At 44.3% G+C, this 20,238-nt stretch overlaps 1 protein-coding gene across 1 annotated transcript in view; it reads right to left on the minus strand.

The window, feature by feature from the left end:
• JPH1 (junctophilin 1) overlaps positions 1–20,238 on the minus strand; it is a 284,417-nt gene that overhangs the window by 72,693 nt on the left and 191,486 nt on the right. The window contains exon 3 of the mRNA XM_030215656.1: positions 15,133–15,251. Within this exon, the coding sequence (XP_030071516.1) occupies positions 15,133–15,251 (119 nt within the window). The remainder of the gene's footprint in view (positions 1–15,132; positions 15,252–20,238) is intronic.

Genomic DNA, 20,238 nt, shown 5'->3' on the forward strand with positions numbered 1-20,238 from the left:
TGACCACCTCCAGGACCCACTGCTCCAAAGTGATACAGGCCCACTTGTTCTGGAAGAGAGACAGCCTGCCTCCCATCGGCATCAATGAGGGCCCGGTGCACCCTCAATGGGCAGAACAGGAGGGCCGCAAGCGCTGGCTCTTTTGGGGCCTCAAAAGGAACTCTACCCTGGCCATCGCCCTGAGACTTAGAGTGGTGGGCTGGCTGAAACCGCCCTGACATTATAGCATGTCCCTTTAGAAGCAGAGCAAGCCTGTCACAGCTCAGAGAAGCAGTGCCTCCACCATATCCTTCACCAGCATCTCCAAGCCTTCTCCAAATAGCAACCACCCCCCTAAAGGGCAACTGACTCAACCTTTTGGAAGCCACATCCGCCACTTAGTGGTGAAGCCACAACCACCGGCATCCGACCATAGAAGTGGTCACTGAGCGGGAAGTTAAGCAGACCAGATCATGTAGAATGTCCACCAAAAAGGCTGTTCCCAACTCCAGGCGAGCCACCTCTGGAAACTCGGGAGCTGCTATGGTGGCCTGAATACTGGACATTTCCACAGAAAGGGCCAGGTGGAACTGCTGCTTCACCTTCTTGTTATGGAGCTCCTTCAGAGCTGAGCCCTCATGGACTGGCACAGAAGTCATCTTGGTGACCACTGTGACCATAGTGTCCACCTTAGGAAAAGACCAATACTTTTCAATCTCCTCTAGAGCGAAGGTATAAAGGTGATCCAAAGTCCTGGCACCTCTAAGGGGAACATCTGGATTTTCCCACTCTTCCATCATCATGTGGATAACATCCTTGTGCAGAAGAAAATGAGCCCCTTCAGCAGTGAATCCCCCTCAACAGGGCCCACAGTATAGAAAGGAACTTAGTAACCTTGTCAATAAGATGAGAATGTGGCTCTCGTTGAAAGAGATGGATTACATGCTACTGATCCTCCTCAGCTTCTGGTGACAGGTAGCTTCAGACGCACTCCCCTGTGGACTGACAGTCCCAGAAGACCTGAGAGTCTTCCCTGCCTCCTCCAAGGGAATCATCGCTTCAAGTACTCTTTCCTTGGTCCTATGCTGCTTAGAACCCAAACTGCAACTGCTCTCTAACCAACTATGCCAAGCTCTGGAGCCAAGAAGCTCCAGGGGCCCCATGGGGATCCCCCCAAATGGACCCAAAGGGATAGGGGAGGTAGGCAGGCCCCACCACCCCCAAGCCCCAATGTTGAAGGGGTCAGGTTCCTGCTAATGAGCAATAGGAGATGAAATACCTAAGGGAGACAAAATGGCCGATGTTGCTGCTGAAATTGGGACCGTGGATCCCAACGCCTCAGTTGGGGGGGGGGGCGGACAGACCCATCAACTCCAGAGGCCCAACGATCCCCCCTCCGGACTGTTTCCAAAGTCCTAAACAGCCCATCACATTGTGTGCGGACAGAACCAGGAGCTGTGCTGAGATGCCAGTTCCTGCACACAGGAGTGCTTCCCAGAGGGCAACCCCAGTCGCCTGTCAGGCAGGCACGGGCCTGATGTACTGCCTGAGCCTGCCTCAACCCGCAGAAGCAGATGCTGCTCCATCCTGGGCTCTCTGGGAATGAAAACTAAGAGAATTCCCTCATCCTTAGGTAGGGGACATCCCTGTTCAGGGAACTGCTCTGCTAAAAGAAGGAAAGGATTGCCCAGGGTAATTTGGGAGAAATTTAAACACCTGGGAGCTGCAGAGATAGGCCATTGGGGGGACACCCAAACAGGGTGAACAGGCAAGAAGCGGGGGTGGAGCTGCACTCATCAAGATAGATCCCTCAGGACCAAGCCAAAGCCTCACCCACAGGCACTAAGTAGTGCAACTGATGGCCAAGCTCTGAGCTCAACCAGGCATGATCCTGTGACTGACCTGAGAGCAGGGAGCTAGGCCAGAGACAAAGCACAACCTACCACCTGCTGGAAGGCAGAAAAAAATATTGGATTGTTCCAGAGAGCACCCCAGATTATAACAGGTGATGCCACTGGTTGAATTCAGTTTTCTCTACCTCCATCTGCTAGTGGGAAGGGATAACATCCACTGGTTCAGAACAGTGCAAGTTGATGCTAAGAAAGGGTGATTAACTTAAGGAAAATTGCACACAACACAGAAAAGGTGCATAAAAATGATTTCAGCTAGAGTAGGAATGGATAAGCAAGTACTGTTAAAGTACTGCAACCATTATTAAGTCCTTATGAAAGTGACTAACTGGTTAGTTGCTTCTTCCATTAAAGGCCTGGAAGAAGATCAAGCTCTCTCATGCTTCCTGAAGTAGACAGTTCTGCATTAAGTGAAGTCTTTCAGGAAGTGCATTCCAGAGTGTGGGAGCCACTCTGGAGAAGGCTCATTGGAATTTGCCACATTTTCAAGGCGAACCTAATATATTCGATCAAGGTTTGTTTTGTTTGTTTTAAGAGAGTTTATTATCCAAAAATGTGGGATATAATCAAAAGCTCTACTATAAAACAATCTGCATTATTATACTATACAGTTTTTTTTTTTGTTACAGTTAGTCATGATGGTTTTATTCAGCATTAACTTGTCTTTGATTCCAGTTATTTCCTGCAGAACTTTAGTTCTACTTGATTGAAAGCTAGGTTTAACGTTTATGAGTGCTTATTTGGTTCCTTAAAGTGTAGGCACAATGCTTGAATACCAGAATACCTAGGAATAAACACAACCAATTGTATGCATTTATCCCCCATCCCAAAAAAAAAATTACAGAAAATTAATTTTAAACCAAACTTTTTTTTTCTTTTTGACTATGCCACAAACCTAGTGTCATCCCATTACTAGTTGAATCTGATCTGTCATTTCATTAAGTTTGTATATTGAAATTAGAGTCTATTGGTTATCTTTTAATTCTGTCTTATGTAAAAAGACTGGAAGTGGTGAAAAGAAAAGCTACAAAAATGGTATGGGATTTGTGTTGCAAACCGTACAAGGAAAGACTTGCAGACCTGAACATGTCTACCTTGGAAGAAAGGAGAAACAGGGGTGACATGATAAAGACGTTCAAATATTTGAAAGGAATTAATCCACAAACAATCTTTTTCCGAAGACGGGAAGGCATTAGAACTAGAGAACATGAATTGAGGTTGAACGGGGCAGACTCAGGAGTAATATCGGGAAGTATTTTTTCACTGAGAGGGTGGTGGATATGTGGAATGCCCTCCCACGGGAGATGGTGGAGATGAAAATGGTAATGGAATTCAAACATGCGTGGGATAAACACAAAGGAATCCTATTTTGAAGGAATGGATCCACAGAATCTTAGCGGAAATTAGGTGGTGACACTGGTAATTTGGAAAAAAAATGGTGCTGGGCAGACTTCTATGATCTATGCCCTGATTGTGACTCAATAGATTGGGATGGGCTTGAGTGTAAATTTTAAAGGGGCTTCAACGTTAGCTTCAGAACTTAGTACAAGAAGAGTGCTGGCACACTTCTACGGTCTGTGCCCCGAGAATGGCAAGGACAAATCAAATTCAGGTATACATATAAAGTATCACATACTATGTAAAATGAGTTTATCTTGTTGGGCAGACTGAATGGACCGTACAGGTCTTTATCTGCCATCATTTAATATGTTACTATGTTACTATATGAAGAAAATTTTATCATGAAATCTGCGCCATATTTTTATATATCTAAACCAACGAATAGAAAATATATAAATTCTTCTTCAAATTCAGCTACCACCAGTGTGGCTATGGAAGGTGCTAAAGAGGGGCATAATCGAACTGGGCGCCCATCTTTAATGGTGCCCCGGTGAAGGGGCGGGGCATCCCGTGTTATCGAAACAGGATGGGAAACCATCTTTCTTTTCAATAATACGGTCGGGGACGGCCAAATCTCAACATTTAGGTCGACCGAAATGTTGAGATCGCCAACCTTAGAGATGACCTACCTTGGTTTTCGCCTATAATGGAAACCAAGGACGGCCATCTCAAAAATGACCAAATCCAAGCCATTTGGTCGTGGGAGGAGTCAGCATCAGCATTTCTAGTGCACTGGTCCCCCTCACATGCCAGGACACCAACCGGGCACTGCAGTGGACTTCACAAATTGCTCCCAGGTGCATAGCTCCCTTACCTTGGGTGCTGAGCCCCCCAACCCCCCCCCCCAAACCCACTACCCACAACTGTACAACACTACCATAGGGTAACGGGGGGGCACCTAGATGCGGGTACAGTGGTTTTCGAGTGGGTGTTTGGAGGGCTCCCATTTACCACCACAAGTGTAACAGGTGGGGGGGGGGGGATGGGCCAGGGTCTGCCTGCCTGGTGCACTGCAGTACCCACTAAAAACTGGGACCTGCATACTGCTGTCATGGAGCTGGGTATGACATTTGAGGCTGGCATAGAGGCTGGAAAAATGTGTTTTAATTTTTTTTTTTGGGTGGGAGGGGGTTGGTGACCATTGGGGAAGTAAGGGGACGTGATCCCTGATTCCCTCCGGTGGTCATCTGGTCAGTTCGGGCACCTTTTCGAGGCTTGGTCGTGAAAAAAGGGACCAAGTAAAGTCAGCCAAATGCTCGACCGGGACAACCTACTTTTTTCCATTATCGACCGAGGATGGCCATCTCTTAACCATGCCCCCTATCCCGCCTTCTGTACACTGCCGACACGCCCCCTTGAACTTTGGCTGTCCCTGCGATGGAAAGCAGTTGAGGGCACCCTGAGAGAAGGCCGCCCATCTCCCGATTTGTGTCGGAAGATGAGCGCCCTTCTCTTTCAAAAATGAGCTGGACAGTTGCTCATAGTATTTACCTTGAAAGAAAAATAATTATGTTGAACCACTAATTGCGCAAGCTCCATAAAAAACTCTGTGGATATACAGAAAGGAGGATGCCGTGCCTCAAGAGGTTTATGAATTACGCCTTCTGTTGAGAAATTACTGTATATAAGGACACAATGTCCATGATAACAAAATTGACACTGGAGTGACCTCAACCTCACATAACTCCTGGAGGAAATGGGTGATATCCTTTAAAAATGATTTAATCTGACGCACACAAGGCTGTAAGTAGATATCCACCAATTTGCTCAGGGGCTCTAATACAGTGTTCCTTAAAGAAACAATGGTACAACCTGAAGGATTACCCATACTCTTATGTATTTTTGGCACAAGATATATTCTCTGAATACTGGAACACCGGAGGCATAAAAATGCCATCTCTTTGGCCATGATAATATTGGTCAAAAAAGCTTGGCCCACCAGTTTCTTAATTTGTTCTTGAAGGAACAAAGTGGGATCTCTCTCAAGCACATGATAGGTCTCTCTGTCCTGCAATTGTCTATTGGCCTCAGCTAAACAGACACTGTGAAGAAACAGTATGTTTTAAGCCTGTAAAATGTATTTTCCTGTCTTAAATATGTCTGAAGTGTATTTCTGACTGTTCTGGGCTCTGATTGGCCTGGAGTTTGAAATTACCCAGCAGATGCTGCCTGTTGCTTCAGTTTCAGCCTGGGGGGGGGGGGGGGGGGGGGGGAGAGAGAGAGAACGCTCTTTGCTGAAGCCCTGTAAAAAACATTTATATTTGATAACTGGTGAACAGCTATATATGTCCTGATCTCTCCAGGTACTTTCTAGGAAGTTTGCAAATGTTTAGTCAGTTTACTAATTGATCCATTTTCAGTTACTTGTTATTGTTTGCTATTTGCACATTTTTTTTGTCCACCGTTCAAAGTTCTGAAAATAAAAATGTGTTTGATCATTCTGCCTGTCAAGACTGATAAAGAATCCTGGTGGTTTGTGTGTTGGGTCTGTGATTGCTTTCTGGGAACTGTGGAACCACTGGGAGTGTGGACCCAGTAACCTACAAATCACTGGGGATAATTTGAGAGTGGGAGACTCTCCCAGAGGTGGTTGTGACCCAGTTGGTGGGAGAAGGGTGCTAGTGTAGAACACAAGCAGCAGATGCAGGCAGACCTGAGCTGTGCTGGGGATAGATCCTCTAAGGTGCCACAGGGTAACCCCAGGTGGGTGGTTAGGTGTTTCATGACAGACACCATTAGATAGAACAATGGTAGCATCACCCCTATCAGCTCTTAAGACCACTAGATCGTGGTTATCCCTTAATGCATACAATTGCTGCCTCATTTCCGAGGATATATTGTACCATTTTTGCACGTTGTTAAACTTAGTCTCTAGATTAGACAGCTCCCATAACACTATTTGTTGAAAAACCTGAATAGTTGCATCAACAGGGCCATCAGGCACCCAAACAGATCTAGTTTTTACCACAGATACATCTTCAAGCCAGATGACATATCAAAATGTTTCCTCAATTGCAATTTCCAAAAAAAAAAAAAAAAATCTATACATCACTATCTGAACCCTAAATGCATCATAAGGTACTGTAGATACAAAGACTAAACCTAGTTCAAGAACTTCACATTGCTGGACAGTTAATTGAATATCAGCCACACAGGTTATTGTTCTTTGGTCTGGCCTTCAGACCCAAAGAATTGTCCTGTATTGTCACCTGGACATGCATCTTCTCTCTGCTGGCCACTCCTCGTCTGTTACCTAAAAAAAAATAAATAAATAAAAACTCGGTCCTGTCTGTTGAGTATTTTTGTGACCACCCTCACCATCATTATCAGACTTGCCAGAAGATGCAGTGAACACATTATTACGATCCACCTTAAATGTGCGTTCTTTAGTCATCCAAAAATAAACATCGTTGGTGTGACAGTCCATGGCTTTCTCTTCCCCATCTCCCCACCATAGCCCCTCTTGCAATCATCACTCTTGTCATCTCCCGCTGTATAGATGCCATCCCTCACAGCACAACTATTGGGAGCAAAGAGAAAGTCTGGAGGTGAGTCCAATGTGGACAGTTGTTGGATCCACAATAAAGAATCCCTGTCTACAAAAGAAGAAGAAATTGCTGCTTGAGAATTTAACACAACTAGTTTAAAGACTAGCTTCAAGGAATCCTTAAACTTGCGGTCATGCATATGCTTTAATGCAGTGCAGTCGATAGTGGTACATTTAATAACCATCGTAATAAGGGCATCCACCTTAGGCAGAGCAAACTGCTCTAAATCAGATGGCAGAAGGGGATATAATCTGGACATAACGCGAGCCACCAAGAGGTTAGAAGGGTCTCCCACTGAGCTGCAATAAGCTCCTGCATAGCCTCATGAATATGGAAAGATACAGGAGGTTTCTCAGTACCTGACAAAATAGATGGAGCAGGACTGAGGACTGAGAAGGCAGTGGAGGGAGAGAGAGCTGTCAAAGTTTAAAACCTCCATAGATTTTGTGATCAACAGAGACAACTCCGCTCTCAAAAACAGCCTAGATACAGTAGGATCATCAACCCCATCTGCCTCTGAAATGTTCCAGTCAGAATGCACAGATAAAACCTCCTCTGAGTCCCGAGGAGGAACATTCTCCAAATCCTGTGAAATGCAAAGTTTTCGTTTCTTAGGAAGCTGCTCCTCAAAAGCAACGTGAGGGGAAGGAGAGGCCGCTTCAGTTGACTTTACTAAAAAGGCCTGATGTAATAAATGAACAAATTCAGGTGAAGACAGCAGGGCAGAAACGTCTACCCTTGCAAAACCAATATCCTGGGACACGGTAGTAGGCAAAGAACCTGCTGATAAAATGGCTGCTGAAGCTTTCTGGAGCGCAGGAGCAGTTGGCGCTGAGCAAAACTGGCACTGGAGTGGGGCTGGACTGAACTCCCAGAGACGGAGTACTGACAGACGATATAGGCAAAAGTGGCATGTCCACAGAAGTAAAGAAAAGCATGCAGGAACTGGCAGCAGAAAGCTTACCCCCACAGCGTGCACAAGAGGAGAGTGGAGTGGCCTAATTATTAGTGCAGTGGGCTTTGACCCTGGATACCTACATTCCTGTGTCCACTCTGCCGAACGCCTTTGGCTGAAATCCCATGCCCATGCTGACTTCATACATTTCAAATTCTTGCTGACCTCCTTCCAGTCTGCTCTTTTACTTGCCAAACAGGACTATTACATCCAGTTGACAAATTCTCTTGGCTCAAACCCTCGATGTCTCTTTGCCACACTGAACTCTCGCCTCAAACCCTCGACATCTCTTTGCCACACTGAACTCTCGCCTCAAAGTGCCTTCACCTCCAACTCCCCCTTCACTTTCTCCCCAGACTCTGGCTGAGTACTTTCATGATAAGGTTCACAAGATTAAACTTGAATTCTCAACCAGGTCACCGCCACCTCTCCTTCCCTTAGTCCACTCTCTCAACCCTCCATCTTCTGCCTCCTTTTCTTCCTTTTCTAAAATCACTTAAGAGGAAACCACACATCTTCTTTCCTCCTCGAAACTAATTACCTGTTCCTCTGATCCTATTCCCACCCATCTACTTAACACTCTCTCTCCTACTGTCATCCCTTTTATCTGTCATATCCTCAATCTTTCACTGTCCACTGCGACTGTTCCTGATACCTTCAAACATGCCGTAGTCACACCACTCCTTAAAAAACTTTTATTGGACCCTACCTGTCCTTCCAACTATCACCCCATCTCCCTCCTCTCTTTCCTATCCAAGATACTTGAACATGCTGTTCACCACCGTTGCCTTGACTTTCTTTCATCTCAAGCTATTCTTTATCCACTTCAATCTGGCTTTTGCCCCCTTCACTCAACTGAAATAAGCACTTGCTAAAGTCTCCAATGACCTGTTCCTGGCCAGATCCAAAGGTCTCTATTCTATCCTCATCCTTCTCGATCTATCTGCTGCTTTTGACACTGTTGATCACAGCCTACTCCTTGATATGCTGTCCTCACTTGGATTTCAGGGCTCTGTTCTTTCCTGGTTTTCTTATCTCTCCCAGCGTACTTTTAGTGTATACTCTGGTGGATCCTCCTCTACTTCTATCCCACTGTCAGTTGGTGTACCTCAGGGATCTATCCTGGGACCTCTTCTTTTCTCCATCTATACTTCTTCCCTTGGTACTCTGATCTCATCCCATGGTTTTCAATATCATCTTTACGCTGATGACTCCCAGATCTACTTCGCCACACCAGAAATCTCAGCTGAAATCCAGGCCAAAGTATCGGCCTGCCTGTCTGACATTGCTGCCTGGATGTCTCACCGCCATCTGAAACTAAACATGACCAAGACTGAGCTTCTTATCTTTCCCCCTAAACCAATCTCTCCTCTTCCCCTATTCTCTATCTCTGTGGATCACACTCTCATCCTCCCTGTTTCATCAGCTTGTAACCTTGGGGTCATCTTCGACTCCTCTCTCTCTTCTGCACATATTCAGCAGGATATTCTCAACCCCAAACTTAATTGAACCTGCAAGCATGACAGGAGGCCACTCAGAAGTAACCACAGCACACTGAAGCTGCTATCCTACCTGCTACAGATAGAGAATACTGGCTTGGTTACTAAGCGCAGGAGCTTATGAGGCGCAACTCATTAGAGTTCTCTATCTCCACCTGCTGGCAGATGGTCACAACCCATTTGTATGGAATGATCATTAGGACATAATGGAAATTGTGATAAAAATAAATAAAATCCTAACATCTCTTTTAACACAAACACAGTTAAAATTGGGGCAAACCTGAGACAATCCAGATCGAAGACTCAAACTTGACTTCTATCCTTCAGTCTGACTAGGCATTTTTATGCCATAAGGACTCATCTAAGCCATAGTTCAACAGCAACAACTATAGGACATATTTTGTGTATATATACACCAGATTCAAGGACACCCCAGAATACATGGCTGTGAATGAAGGCTGATGGAACCTTAGCCCTAGTACAAACTAGCTCTGACTGAGCCATAAAGTTGGGGGGGGGTGGGGGGGAGGGGGATACAGGGCAATATATATATATATAGATTTTTGAAAACTATTTTTTAAAATTACTTTAACCCTGGTATGATTCTTAATGTAGAAGCATAAAAGAGCTGTAAACATTGCTTGTAAACCAATGATATGCCCCATATTTAACAAGCTGCAGAATCTAAGGGAAATTAAAGATACCACAAATCCCTGAAATAACAAAGGTATTTGACACAGGAGAATCTTTGGATGGAATCAGAGGAGACAATGTTTAAAAAAATGACAAAGATACAAAAACATAGATGCAAGTTACTAGAGGGATCCTAGTCATTAGGGCAAGAGTTCCTATCCCAGTCCTTGGGATATATCCAGGCAGTCAGGTTTTCAGGATGCCCACAATGAATATACATGAAGATCTGCATACAATGGAAGCAATGCATACAAATTTATTTCATGCATATTCATTGCGGATATTCTGAAAATCTCATTGGCTGGGTCCTTAGGACTGGGATGAGAACTCCTGCATTAGGACCATGCAACGAGAATAAAATGAGAACTGGCTTAGCCTGCCCCTGATGGCTTACAGTGATCTGGTAATTGAACACACTGAAGTCATGAAACAATAATATGCCGCCAAAACAGAAACAAGAGGTAGCCAACTGTTGGCTCATAGGTCAGCCTCTCATACATGTGACATCGCAGAAGTTGGTAGCACAGTTACCAGTGCAGACAAATGCATAGGCAGAGCAAAGCAGGCCCAATAAAATTATTGTACTAACTATCCCAAAATGTTCTCTTAGGCTTGCATGGCTGGCGTCATGGTTGTTGCAATTATCATACTCTGAAGGATGCCAAAGCATGATGGCTGAAACATCGTTTCACTTACTCAGATGCAGCAAGACCCAGACAACTGCAACAACCTATCCCAAAATGGTCCATCTCTTACCTTTTGGCTGTGTATGCTTCTTGTTAGAAAGGAAGCAGAAGCTCCAGGGAGGAGGAAAGAATAGAGCCACTGTACAGAGAGCAAGCTGGAGCCTTTTACTTTTCCCATGCTGCTCATAAAAAGGAGGAGAGATGAGGACAGTATACAATGGAAAGGGAGAAAGACTGAAGGGACTGGGAAGGGGAGGGGAGGGGAGAGAAAGGTAACAGAAGGGGAATAAAAACATGCTGTTGGGGATAAAGAGAAAAGGGGTAATGAAAAGTTATACTCTCTTTCCTATCAATTATTGTAGTTCCATTTCCTCCCTCCCCATCTCAATCTACCTATCCTTATTTTTTTTTTTATCTCAACCTTGGAATCTTCTCGTTTTAGTAACATAATAAATGATGGCAGTATATGACTGGAAACTGCTCGGTCCTTTTATTAGTGGAGGAGTAGCCTAGTGGTTAGAGCACCGGTCTTGCAATCCAGAGGTGGCCGGTTCAAATCCCACTGCTGCTCCTTGTGATCTTGGGCAAGTCACTCAACCCTCCATTGCCTCAGGTACCAACTTAGATTGTGAGCCCTCCTGGGACACAGAAATATCCAGAGTACCTGAATGTAACTCACCTTGAGCTACTACTGAAAAAGGTGGGAGCAAAATCTAATAAACAAATAATGGGTGGTATATCTAATAAACTTGAAACAAAGTGCAGATATATGCATGTGAGACAGGAGGTTGGGAGGAAAAAGACAAACAGCAGAAATGGTGGGAGGAGAGAGTTAAAAGGGGGTACAATACGGGCTAAGACAGTATAGGTTAAGGCTCATATATTCATTTTTTAAACATTTCCCTATCTCTACAAAGTCACATCTTGCCCCCAATTCAGGAAGATGTTTTGCTAAATGGTCTCTTGTCCTATGAATCTGTGACCCCCTTCAATAAGTAAATGGGTAGCATTAAACAAATGACTAGCAGTAGAATAGTAGGATACTGTACATATGCAGACTGGTAGAAAGGTACTGCAGACAGGTTGACAAAGATGCAGCACGCAAATAGGTAGATAAGAGCACAACCATTGCAAATAACTATCAGCCATACACTACAGACGCATAATAAAGACAGATAGGCCAACAAACACTAAGTCAAGCTGGAACACATTAGTAGCTATGCCAATCGTGGTAGCATCCCTATCTCTCTATATAAAAGGCACCTCCAACGTTCTAATTGAAGCCTCCAGCCGGAAACTTGAGGTGGCATAGATATCCGGTTTAGCAAGTACACAAAGGAAAACAGAAGAGAGCTCCTTGCAAGTCAAGCAATTAACTCTGCCCTGAACTCTGCCCTGGGTGATTAACAAGGTCAGCTGGAGTGCACAGCTCCTTGCAACTAAAACAATTAACTCCTCCAAGAGTCTTAGGCGCTTGCTTTTACTCACCCAAGCTGCTGTCATTGCAGTGGCGTAGCCAGACTGCCAATTTTGGGTGGGCCTGAACCCAAAGTGGGTGGGCACAAAATTTTCTCTGTACCCCCCCCCCCCCCCCCCCAGCAAAATTTAGTCACACTCAGATGCATTTGTCACACAGGGTAAAGTGCTGCTTTTCAGTGCATACGATTTCAGACAATTTACTAATCCTTTTCAGTGAGCTTTCAGAGGCCAAAACCTCCTGCCTCAGGTCAGTATAATGCTGTTACGGTATCCTCTCCTGACCTAAGGAAGGAAGTATTGGTCTCTGAAACTTTATTAACACCATATTACTTTATCCTAAATTAAAAATAAAATTATTTTCTTTACCTTTGTTGTATGGCCATTTACTTTGTCTCATTGTGTCTCTAGATTCTGCTTTCTTTTGTTTAACTCTTCTGCCAGGGTTTCCTGGCCATTTGTCATTTTTCTCTCCTTTTTCTTTGCTTTCTTCAATATTTTTCTGCCTCTCTCTGTGTCCAGATTTAATTCATTCTTACTATCCATTCTTTAATTTCCTTCATCTACTTATGGCTTTTCATCTTTTTCTCACCCTTGTTCTCCCCATGCCCCTTCCTCTTATTCTCCAATCTTTCACTACTCCCCCTTTCCATGCAGCAGCTCTCCTCTTTCTCTCCCCATCCTTCCAGTGTCTCCCCTCTCTCTCCCCATCCTCCAATAGTCTCCCCTCTTTCTTTCTGCATCCTTCCATCCAGTGTCACCTCTTTCTCCCTACCCTTCCATCCAGCGTCTTCCCTCTTTCTCTCCCCATCCTCCATCTACCCTCTCTCCTGATCCTTCCATCTAATGTCTCTCTCCCTCCTTCTAACCAGTGTCTATCTCTCTACCCTTTTCTGTTCAGTGTCCCTTCTCTCTCCACATCCTTCCAGTCTCTCCCCTTTCTCTCTGCATCCTTCCATCCAGTGTCTCTCTCCCCACCCATCCGTTTTCCCTGTTTCTCTGCCATCCTTCCATCTGTTTTCCCTCTTTCTCTGCCATCCTTCCATCTCTGTACCTCTATCTTCCTCCATGTTTAGTATCTCCTTTTTTCTGTGTCCCTATATTACTCTGTCCATCTTCTCCCCTCTCTTTGTCCCCAGTGCCAATATATTTCTACCCTCTCTGACCCTACCCCATCCAGCTTCTCTCCTTCTCACTCCCTCCTCTTTCCAGCATCTGGTTTGGTTGCTTGATTTCCTGCCTCCCTCCCTCAAGCTGTAGGTTTAATATTCCCCTTTCCTTCATCTCCTTGGTCTGGTATCTCTGTTTCCCTTCCCTCCCTCCTTGTGCTGTACCAGCAGTTCTCTCCCTTCCCTCCAATTCTCCTCCCATGTCCAGCAGCTCTCTCCCTTCCATCCAGATCCCCTCCTCCTCTTCCTCCCACATCTAACAGCTCTCTCCCTTCCACCCAGATCCCCTCCTCCTCTTCCTTCAGCAGCTCTCTCCCTTCCATTGTCCCCTCCTTCTCTTCCTCCCATATCCAGCAGCTCTTTCCCTTCCCTCCAGTCCCTTCCTCCTCTTCCTCCCTTGTCCAGCAGCTCTCCAACCCCTTCCTCCTCTCCCTCCCATGTCCAGCAGCTCTCTCCCTTCCATCGTCCCCTCCTCCTCTTCCTCCCATGTCCAGGAGCTCTCCCCCTTTCCTCCAGTCCCTTCTTCCTCTTCCTAGCTTGTCCAGCAGCTCTCCAGCCCCTTCCTCCTCTCCCTCCCATGTCCAGCAGCTCTCTCCCTTCCATTCAGTCCCCTCCTCCCCTTCCTTCAGCAGCTCTCTCCCTTCCATCGTCCCCTCCTTCTCTTCCTCCCATGTCCAGCAGCTCTCTCCCTTCCCTCCAGTCCCTTCCTCCTCTTCCTCCCTTGTCCAGCAGCTCTCCAACCCCTTCCTCCTCTCCCTCCCATGTCTAGCAGCTCTCTCCCTTCCCTCCCTCTTCCAGAAACTCTCCAGCCCCTTCCTTCCACCTCCAGCAGCTCTCTTCCTTCCCAGTTCCCTCTAATCCCCTTCCTCCTACAAGTCTGTCTCTGGCAAAAGTATCCCTTCCCCCCCCCCCCCCCCAACCAACAAACCACAAATCCAGCACTTGCCCTCCAGGCCCACCCATCCAAATCCTTCATCGCTGTCGCTGCCTTTTCTCCCGCGGCTTCCGGGAGGCAGCGATCAGCGTTACCTGTCAGTGCCTGCCCTGAAATTATGCTTCTCTTCTTCCCAGGCTTCGTTTCTTCGCTCGTCGGCAGCGCTACGCAGCGCTGCTATTCAAACAGGCAGCTCCGCTCCTCTCTGCCGCGTCCATCCGGCCCTACTACACAGGAAGTGCATCAGAGGGCCGGATGGACGCGGCAGAGAGGAGCGGAGCTGCCTGTTTGAATAGCAGCGCAGCGTAGCGCTGCCGACGAGCGAAGAAACGAAGCCTGGGAAGAAGAGAAGCATAATTTCAGGGCAGGCACTGACAGGTAACGCTGATCGCTGCCTCCCGGAAGCCGCGGGAGAAAAGGCAGCGACAGCGATGAAGGATTTGGATGGGTGGGCCTGGAGGGCAAGTGGGTGGGCCTGGGCCCGTCCAGGCCCACCCGTGGCTACGCCCATGTGTCATTGCCATACACTGTAAACCAAGCAAACCTAGCAGCCGCTGCTCCACATTGTCGTTTTTAAATTGATGCTCCATCAGAAACAAGTCTACAGCTGTTTCAACTGGGAGGGAAGGTGGCCCTGGAACTGGGAGGGAGGGGGGAGGGGGACCCTGCAACTGGCAGGGAGGAGGGAGTGATGGGCCCCTGGCACACACACTGATTCTCATTCCCTCTCTCTCACACAGTCAATCTCACACACACTCTCTCAAACATACACACTCCGAGGAAAACCTTGCTAGCGCCCGTTTCATTTGTCAGAAACAGGCCTTTTTTTTACTAGCTACCTATTGATCAACAGACATGATTAGTCAATAGAGGCACAGCTACCTGGTTGGTGAAAGTTTGGAGAAAGTTCTCTAGCAACTGCTCTTGCAATATCAGATTCTTGACGAGCAGCTTGAGCAGCCTGGTCAGCAGCATCACCTTTAGCTCTTGCATGTGAAGTTCTAGAAAAAGCAGAAAAGCATTTATAAGCACACTCAGTAATTTATCCACTATGTTAATACAGCATTTCAGGAAAGAAGAATGTTACTGTGCATGAACAAAATAAAGCAGTAAGCATAAAGGATACATTAAATAGGCAACTGACAAGGCAATAACATCAAAAATATAATTTTTTCTCCTGTAACATATTGTGCAGCTAAGGCAATCATTGACCTGAATTTATCAACGAAGTGGGTTCACATCACCTCTTTATAGGCCCATCAATATTATTAACAGCAACTGTAACAAAAAAAAATTCCCCATATGAGAGCAATTTCCAAACAGCCTGTGCAGGGACAAATATTGATCATTTTTACGCCCAGACTTTGCATCCATTTTACTATTTCACTGTAAAAAATTAGATTGGATACAAAGTACGGAAACTTGGACCTGCTTCTTAGATAACATTTTGCTTGTAAAGTATGTGTGATGATTTGAAATATCGTCTCTGCATGCTCTTTATACTGCATTGAGGTTGGGCAATGCTGAGACCGCCAATAAAAATTGCTTTGAAAATTTGCTTCCTAGGAGTATAGGATATCACAGAAGTAGAAACCAATGAACAATATATTAGGCAGTATGTATTTTGTAGTGTTATTTTCCACATGTTGATGGATGGTGAATAAACTAAACCCTAACAAAGGGAAAGAGGAAGACAAGTGGCTGTGGGTACAAGTTAATATATAGTCAAATTAATTTTGTTGAATGTATGTGACATACATATACAGCAGAGTCCTAGCAAAACTCAGTATAAGTGGCTGTTAAAATTTTTTTAAACTCATAAGTAAATATTCTGCCACAATTATTCTACAACAATACAGTGAAATAAACTCTAAAGTATCTGTAATTATGTGAGGTATGAGAACATTCAGTTTAATTTCAGCGTAATAACTATGGAATCCAGCCCTTGGTCATACGCGTTGTAAAGCCATCAGCCATATATTTATAACGGCTAGTTTAACAAGCTCACTCAAGAAACAACATAATACTCTCTAAGCCTCTTAAGTTTTGAGGTTCAATAGTGAACAATTCATATAGGGGTCATTTTACAAAGGTGCGCTAGCGCTTTTAGCACACACTAAAAATAAGCATGTGCTAAACGCTAGAGACACCCATAGGAATATATGGGTATCTAGCGTTTAGCGCGTGGTAAAAATGGTAGATTGCCTTTGTAAAAGACCCCCATAATGCTTATGGGTGAAAATTATAACAGTCCAAGAATTATAATGGCAGCAAGAATGTAAACATTTTAACATCACATGATATTAGTACAGTGTGAAAGTCAAGAAGGCAGCTTCTTGTGTTCTAATTCTAAAAGGGAGGGGGCGCTACAGAGCTGTGTTTTGGAGAATTCTTCTTCAGGAACCACGCCACCAATCACCACTACAGACGATACCGCACAAACTTGTTGCAAAAATAGCAGACCTTGCTCAGACGCCTTCCTGTTCCCTGCAGGAAAAGGTTATGTCAGTGATGTCATAGTCCAAAACTATAATAATTCAACAAAATCAGAACACATTATGCCATTTCATAAATTCATTCATGCCAAAGGGCTTAACAGCCCGTAATTCATACATCCAACGCTGTTCACAGATTTGAAGTTCTTTATTATCCCTGATGCTGTTCAATTACTAACCATTTCAGATCTGTTATGCAATAATTAACATGGAGGACGTAACAGATAGAGTCCAAAGATGGCTGCAATCAAGCAGCTGTATTCTAGTTGCTCGGATGGTACACTACATAAATTTTAATCACTTGTGCAAATAATTATGTACACCATATATTAAGATTCACAATTAGTGTGAGAATAAAGTTGGTTTGTACATTGAGTCACAGGGTTTGTCCATTGGGAACTACTGTACTTTGACAAAAGTCACAATGTCTGCAAACCTCATGTCCATTATATACAACCTCAGGATCAGAATCTAAAGAAAGCATAAAATGAACTACAATGTTTGAAATTTTTTAGCTCTAGTATAAGCAATTCATGGATCCTCTTTGAAGACATCATATAGTTGTAAAACATGTCAGTGTTTACGTATGATATCTGCTATTTCATGAGCCCTGATGGAATAAGATACCACGCACACTTGTTTCTGCATGTTATCCTGTGTGTGTTCCTGAAGTAATTGAGGATTGGCACACAGAGCTCTAATATATGTACATATATATATGTATACATATATATATATATATATATATATATATACACACACACACACACTAATTTCAAAATCCTTTTAGGATAGCTTCTCCTCAAAATATATGCTTGCTTTCTATATTCATCATCTATGGAACATATACATCGGATGTGAAGAAACTGACTAATGCGCAGAGATCTCAGAAAAGATGAGGATGACAACTACTACTACTTAACATTGCTAGAGCGCTTTTAGGGTTACGCAGCGCTGTACAGTTTAACAAAAAAGGACGGTCCCTGCTCCAAGGAACTTACAATCTAATGGACGAAATGTCAAGTTGAGGCAGTCTAGATTTCCTGAATAGAAGTATGGTGGTTAGGTGCCGAAGGCGACATTGAAGAGGTGGGCTTTGAGCAAGGCTTTGAAGATGGGCAGTGAGGGGGTCTGGCATATGAGGATGACAACTGTCATATGAGAGATAATTGATTCTCTCAATGCGTTTATTATACACTGTGGTCTCTAAAATATGGCTCTTCATGGTAAGTTGAACATCCAAAAATGAGATAGTATAAAAAGCCTCAGAAAAACATAAATACCAATCCAAAGAATTGATCCACTTGAAAAAAATTCTTTAGTATGGGTTCAAATGAAAAAGATATCATCAATAATTCTGACCAAAGATCTGATATGTTTACATCACTGGAAACCATATAAAAACTCTTCCTCAAAATGAAACACAGAGATTTGCCATCAAACAAAGTAATTATGGCACAGAACTTTTTCTGCTAAAGATGTCAAAATTTGAGGGGATATCCGTCGAGACGGCATTCATGTGGAAAGTAGTTTTCACAATGTGCAGAACAGACTGATGGGGAACCTCTAAGTCCATTGTAACAAGCATGCCCAAAGTCTTTAAATCTGTTACACATAGAAAAGCAGAAAAATGTAGGCAGATAAAGACCATATGGACAATCCAGTCTGCCGATCCATGTCATTTACTCTCCCTATCACTCCCTTAGAGATCCATATGCACTTGTCCGAAGCTCTGTTGACTTCAGATACTGTCTTCATGTCCACCACTTCCACTGGGAGGCCAGTCTATGAATTTATCACCCATTCCTTGAAGAAGTATTTCTGAGTCTATCCCCTTTCACCTTTATCCTATGCCCCCTCGTTACAGAACTTCATTTCAGTTGAGAGACTTGCCTCCTGTGCATGTATGCCATGTACGCACTTAAATATCTCTATCGTATCTCCCCTCTCCTACCTTTCTTCAAAGAATACATATTGAGATCTTTAAGTCTGTCCCTATATGCTTTATGATGGAAGACCACTGCCCATTTCAGTAGCCTCCCCCTGGACAGACGCCATCCTATTTATATCTTTTTGAAGGTGTGGTCTCCAGAATTGTAAACAATATTCTAAATGAGGTCTCAGAGTCATATATAAGGGCATCACCTCCTTTTTCCTACTGGCCGTTCCTCTCTCTATGCACCCAAGTAACCTTCTAGCTTATGCCGTCATCTTTTCCACCTGTTTGGCATCTTAAGAGCATCATACCCACGTCCCATTCCTCTTTCGTGCATAAAAGTTCTTCACCCCTAAACTCTACCATTCCCTCTGGTTTTTCATCCCAAATGCATGATCCTGCATTTTTTAGAATTAAATCTTAGCTTCCAAATTCCAAACCACTCCTCCAGCTTCACTAAGTCTTTCCTCATGTTATCCACACCATCATGGGTGTCTACCCTATTGTAGATTTTGTTATCACCTGCAAAGAGGCAAACCATACCAGACAACCCTTCGGCAATATCACTTACAAAAATGTTAAAAAGAACCGGCCAAGAACCGAACCTTATGGTACACCACTGGTAGCTTCCCTTTCTTCAGAATAAGCTCCATGTACCCCGTTCCTAATGCAGTCACTTTAGGGCCTATACTGACAAGACCTGCCTCTAGTGAAACCATGTTGCCTCGGGTCCTGTAATCCATTGGATTTCAAAAACTTTACTATTCTTCGTTTTAAAAGCTTTTCCATAAATTTACCTACCACAGAAGTCAGATATGAATTTCTTTGTAGAAAATCAGTAGTATCTTTCACAAAAGATCTAGCAGTGCCAAGATTAAAAAAAAAATCAAAAATCAATCTAGCGAGATAAAGGCTCCAACACAGTACCTCTAATGGATACAATGGGATGCCCTGGAGGCTGAGTAACTGATTTGTGTATTTTCGGTACAATATAAAACACTGGTGTCCTAGGAGAAGTCATTTTAAAAAAGAAATTAGGTCCTACCTGCTAATTTGCTTTACTTTTGTCCCTCTGCACCGGTCCAGCTGAACTGATGAGTTGTGCACGCCTTCCATCAGGTGGAGACTGAGAACAATGTTTCTTGCGAGAGCCAATAGGAGCCCAGCTCAGACCTATCAAGTTCCAATATAACAGTACCAAAGCAGAGGAAAGAAAGAAACCATCTCTGCCCCGTTGGGTTCTACAGCCACCCATACACAAACAACAAGAAGCAGGCTGGCAAGTGACCAACGCAAAAGAACAAGTCAATATAGCTTTGTGTATGAACTAATTTAATTATACTTTTTTTTTTTTTTTTTTTTTTTAAGAGAAAAACACCAGCAAATCAAGTTCAAGCTATCCATGGTGGGAGCTGGGCCGGTCGGGAGGGACTAAGGAAAGCAAATTAGCAGATAGGACCTAATTTCTCCTTAGCACCCCTCTGGACCAGCCCAGCTGAACTGATAGGAAGTACCAAAGAAGTCCATTTAAGGAGGGACCCTAACAGCCCCGCCGTC

Source organism: Microcaecilia unicolor, chromosome 1, assembly GCF_901765095.1.
Source record: "Microcaecilia unicolor chromosome 1, aMicUni1.1, whole genome shotgun sequence".
In the NCBI taxonomy this organism is placed as follows: Eukaryota; Metazoa; Chordata; class Amphibia; order Gymnophiona; family Siphonopidae; genus Microcaecilia; species Microcaecilia unicolor.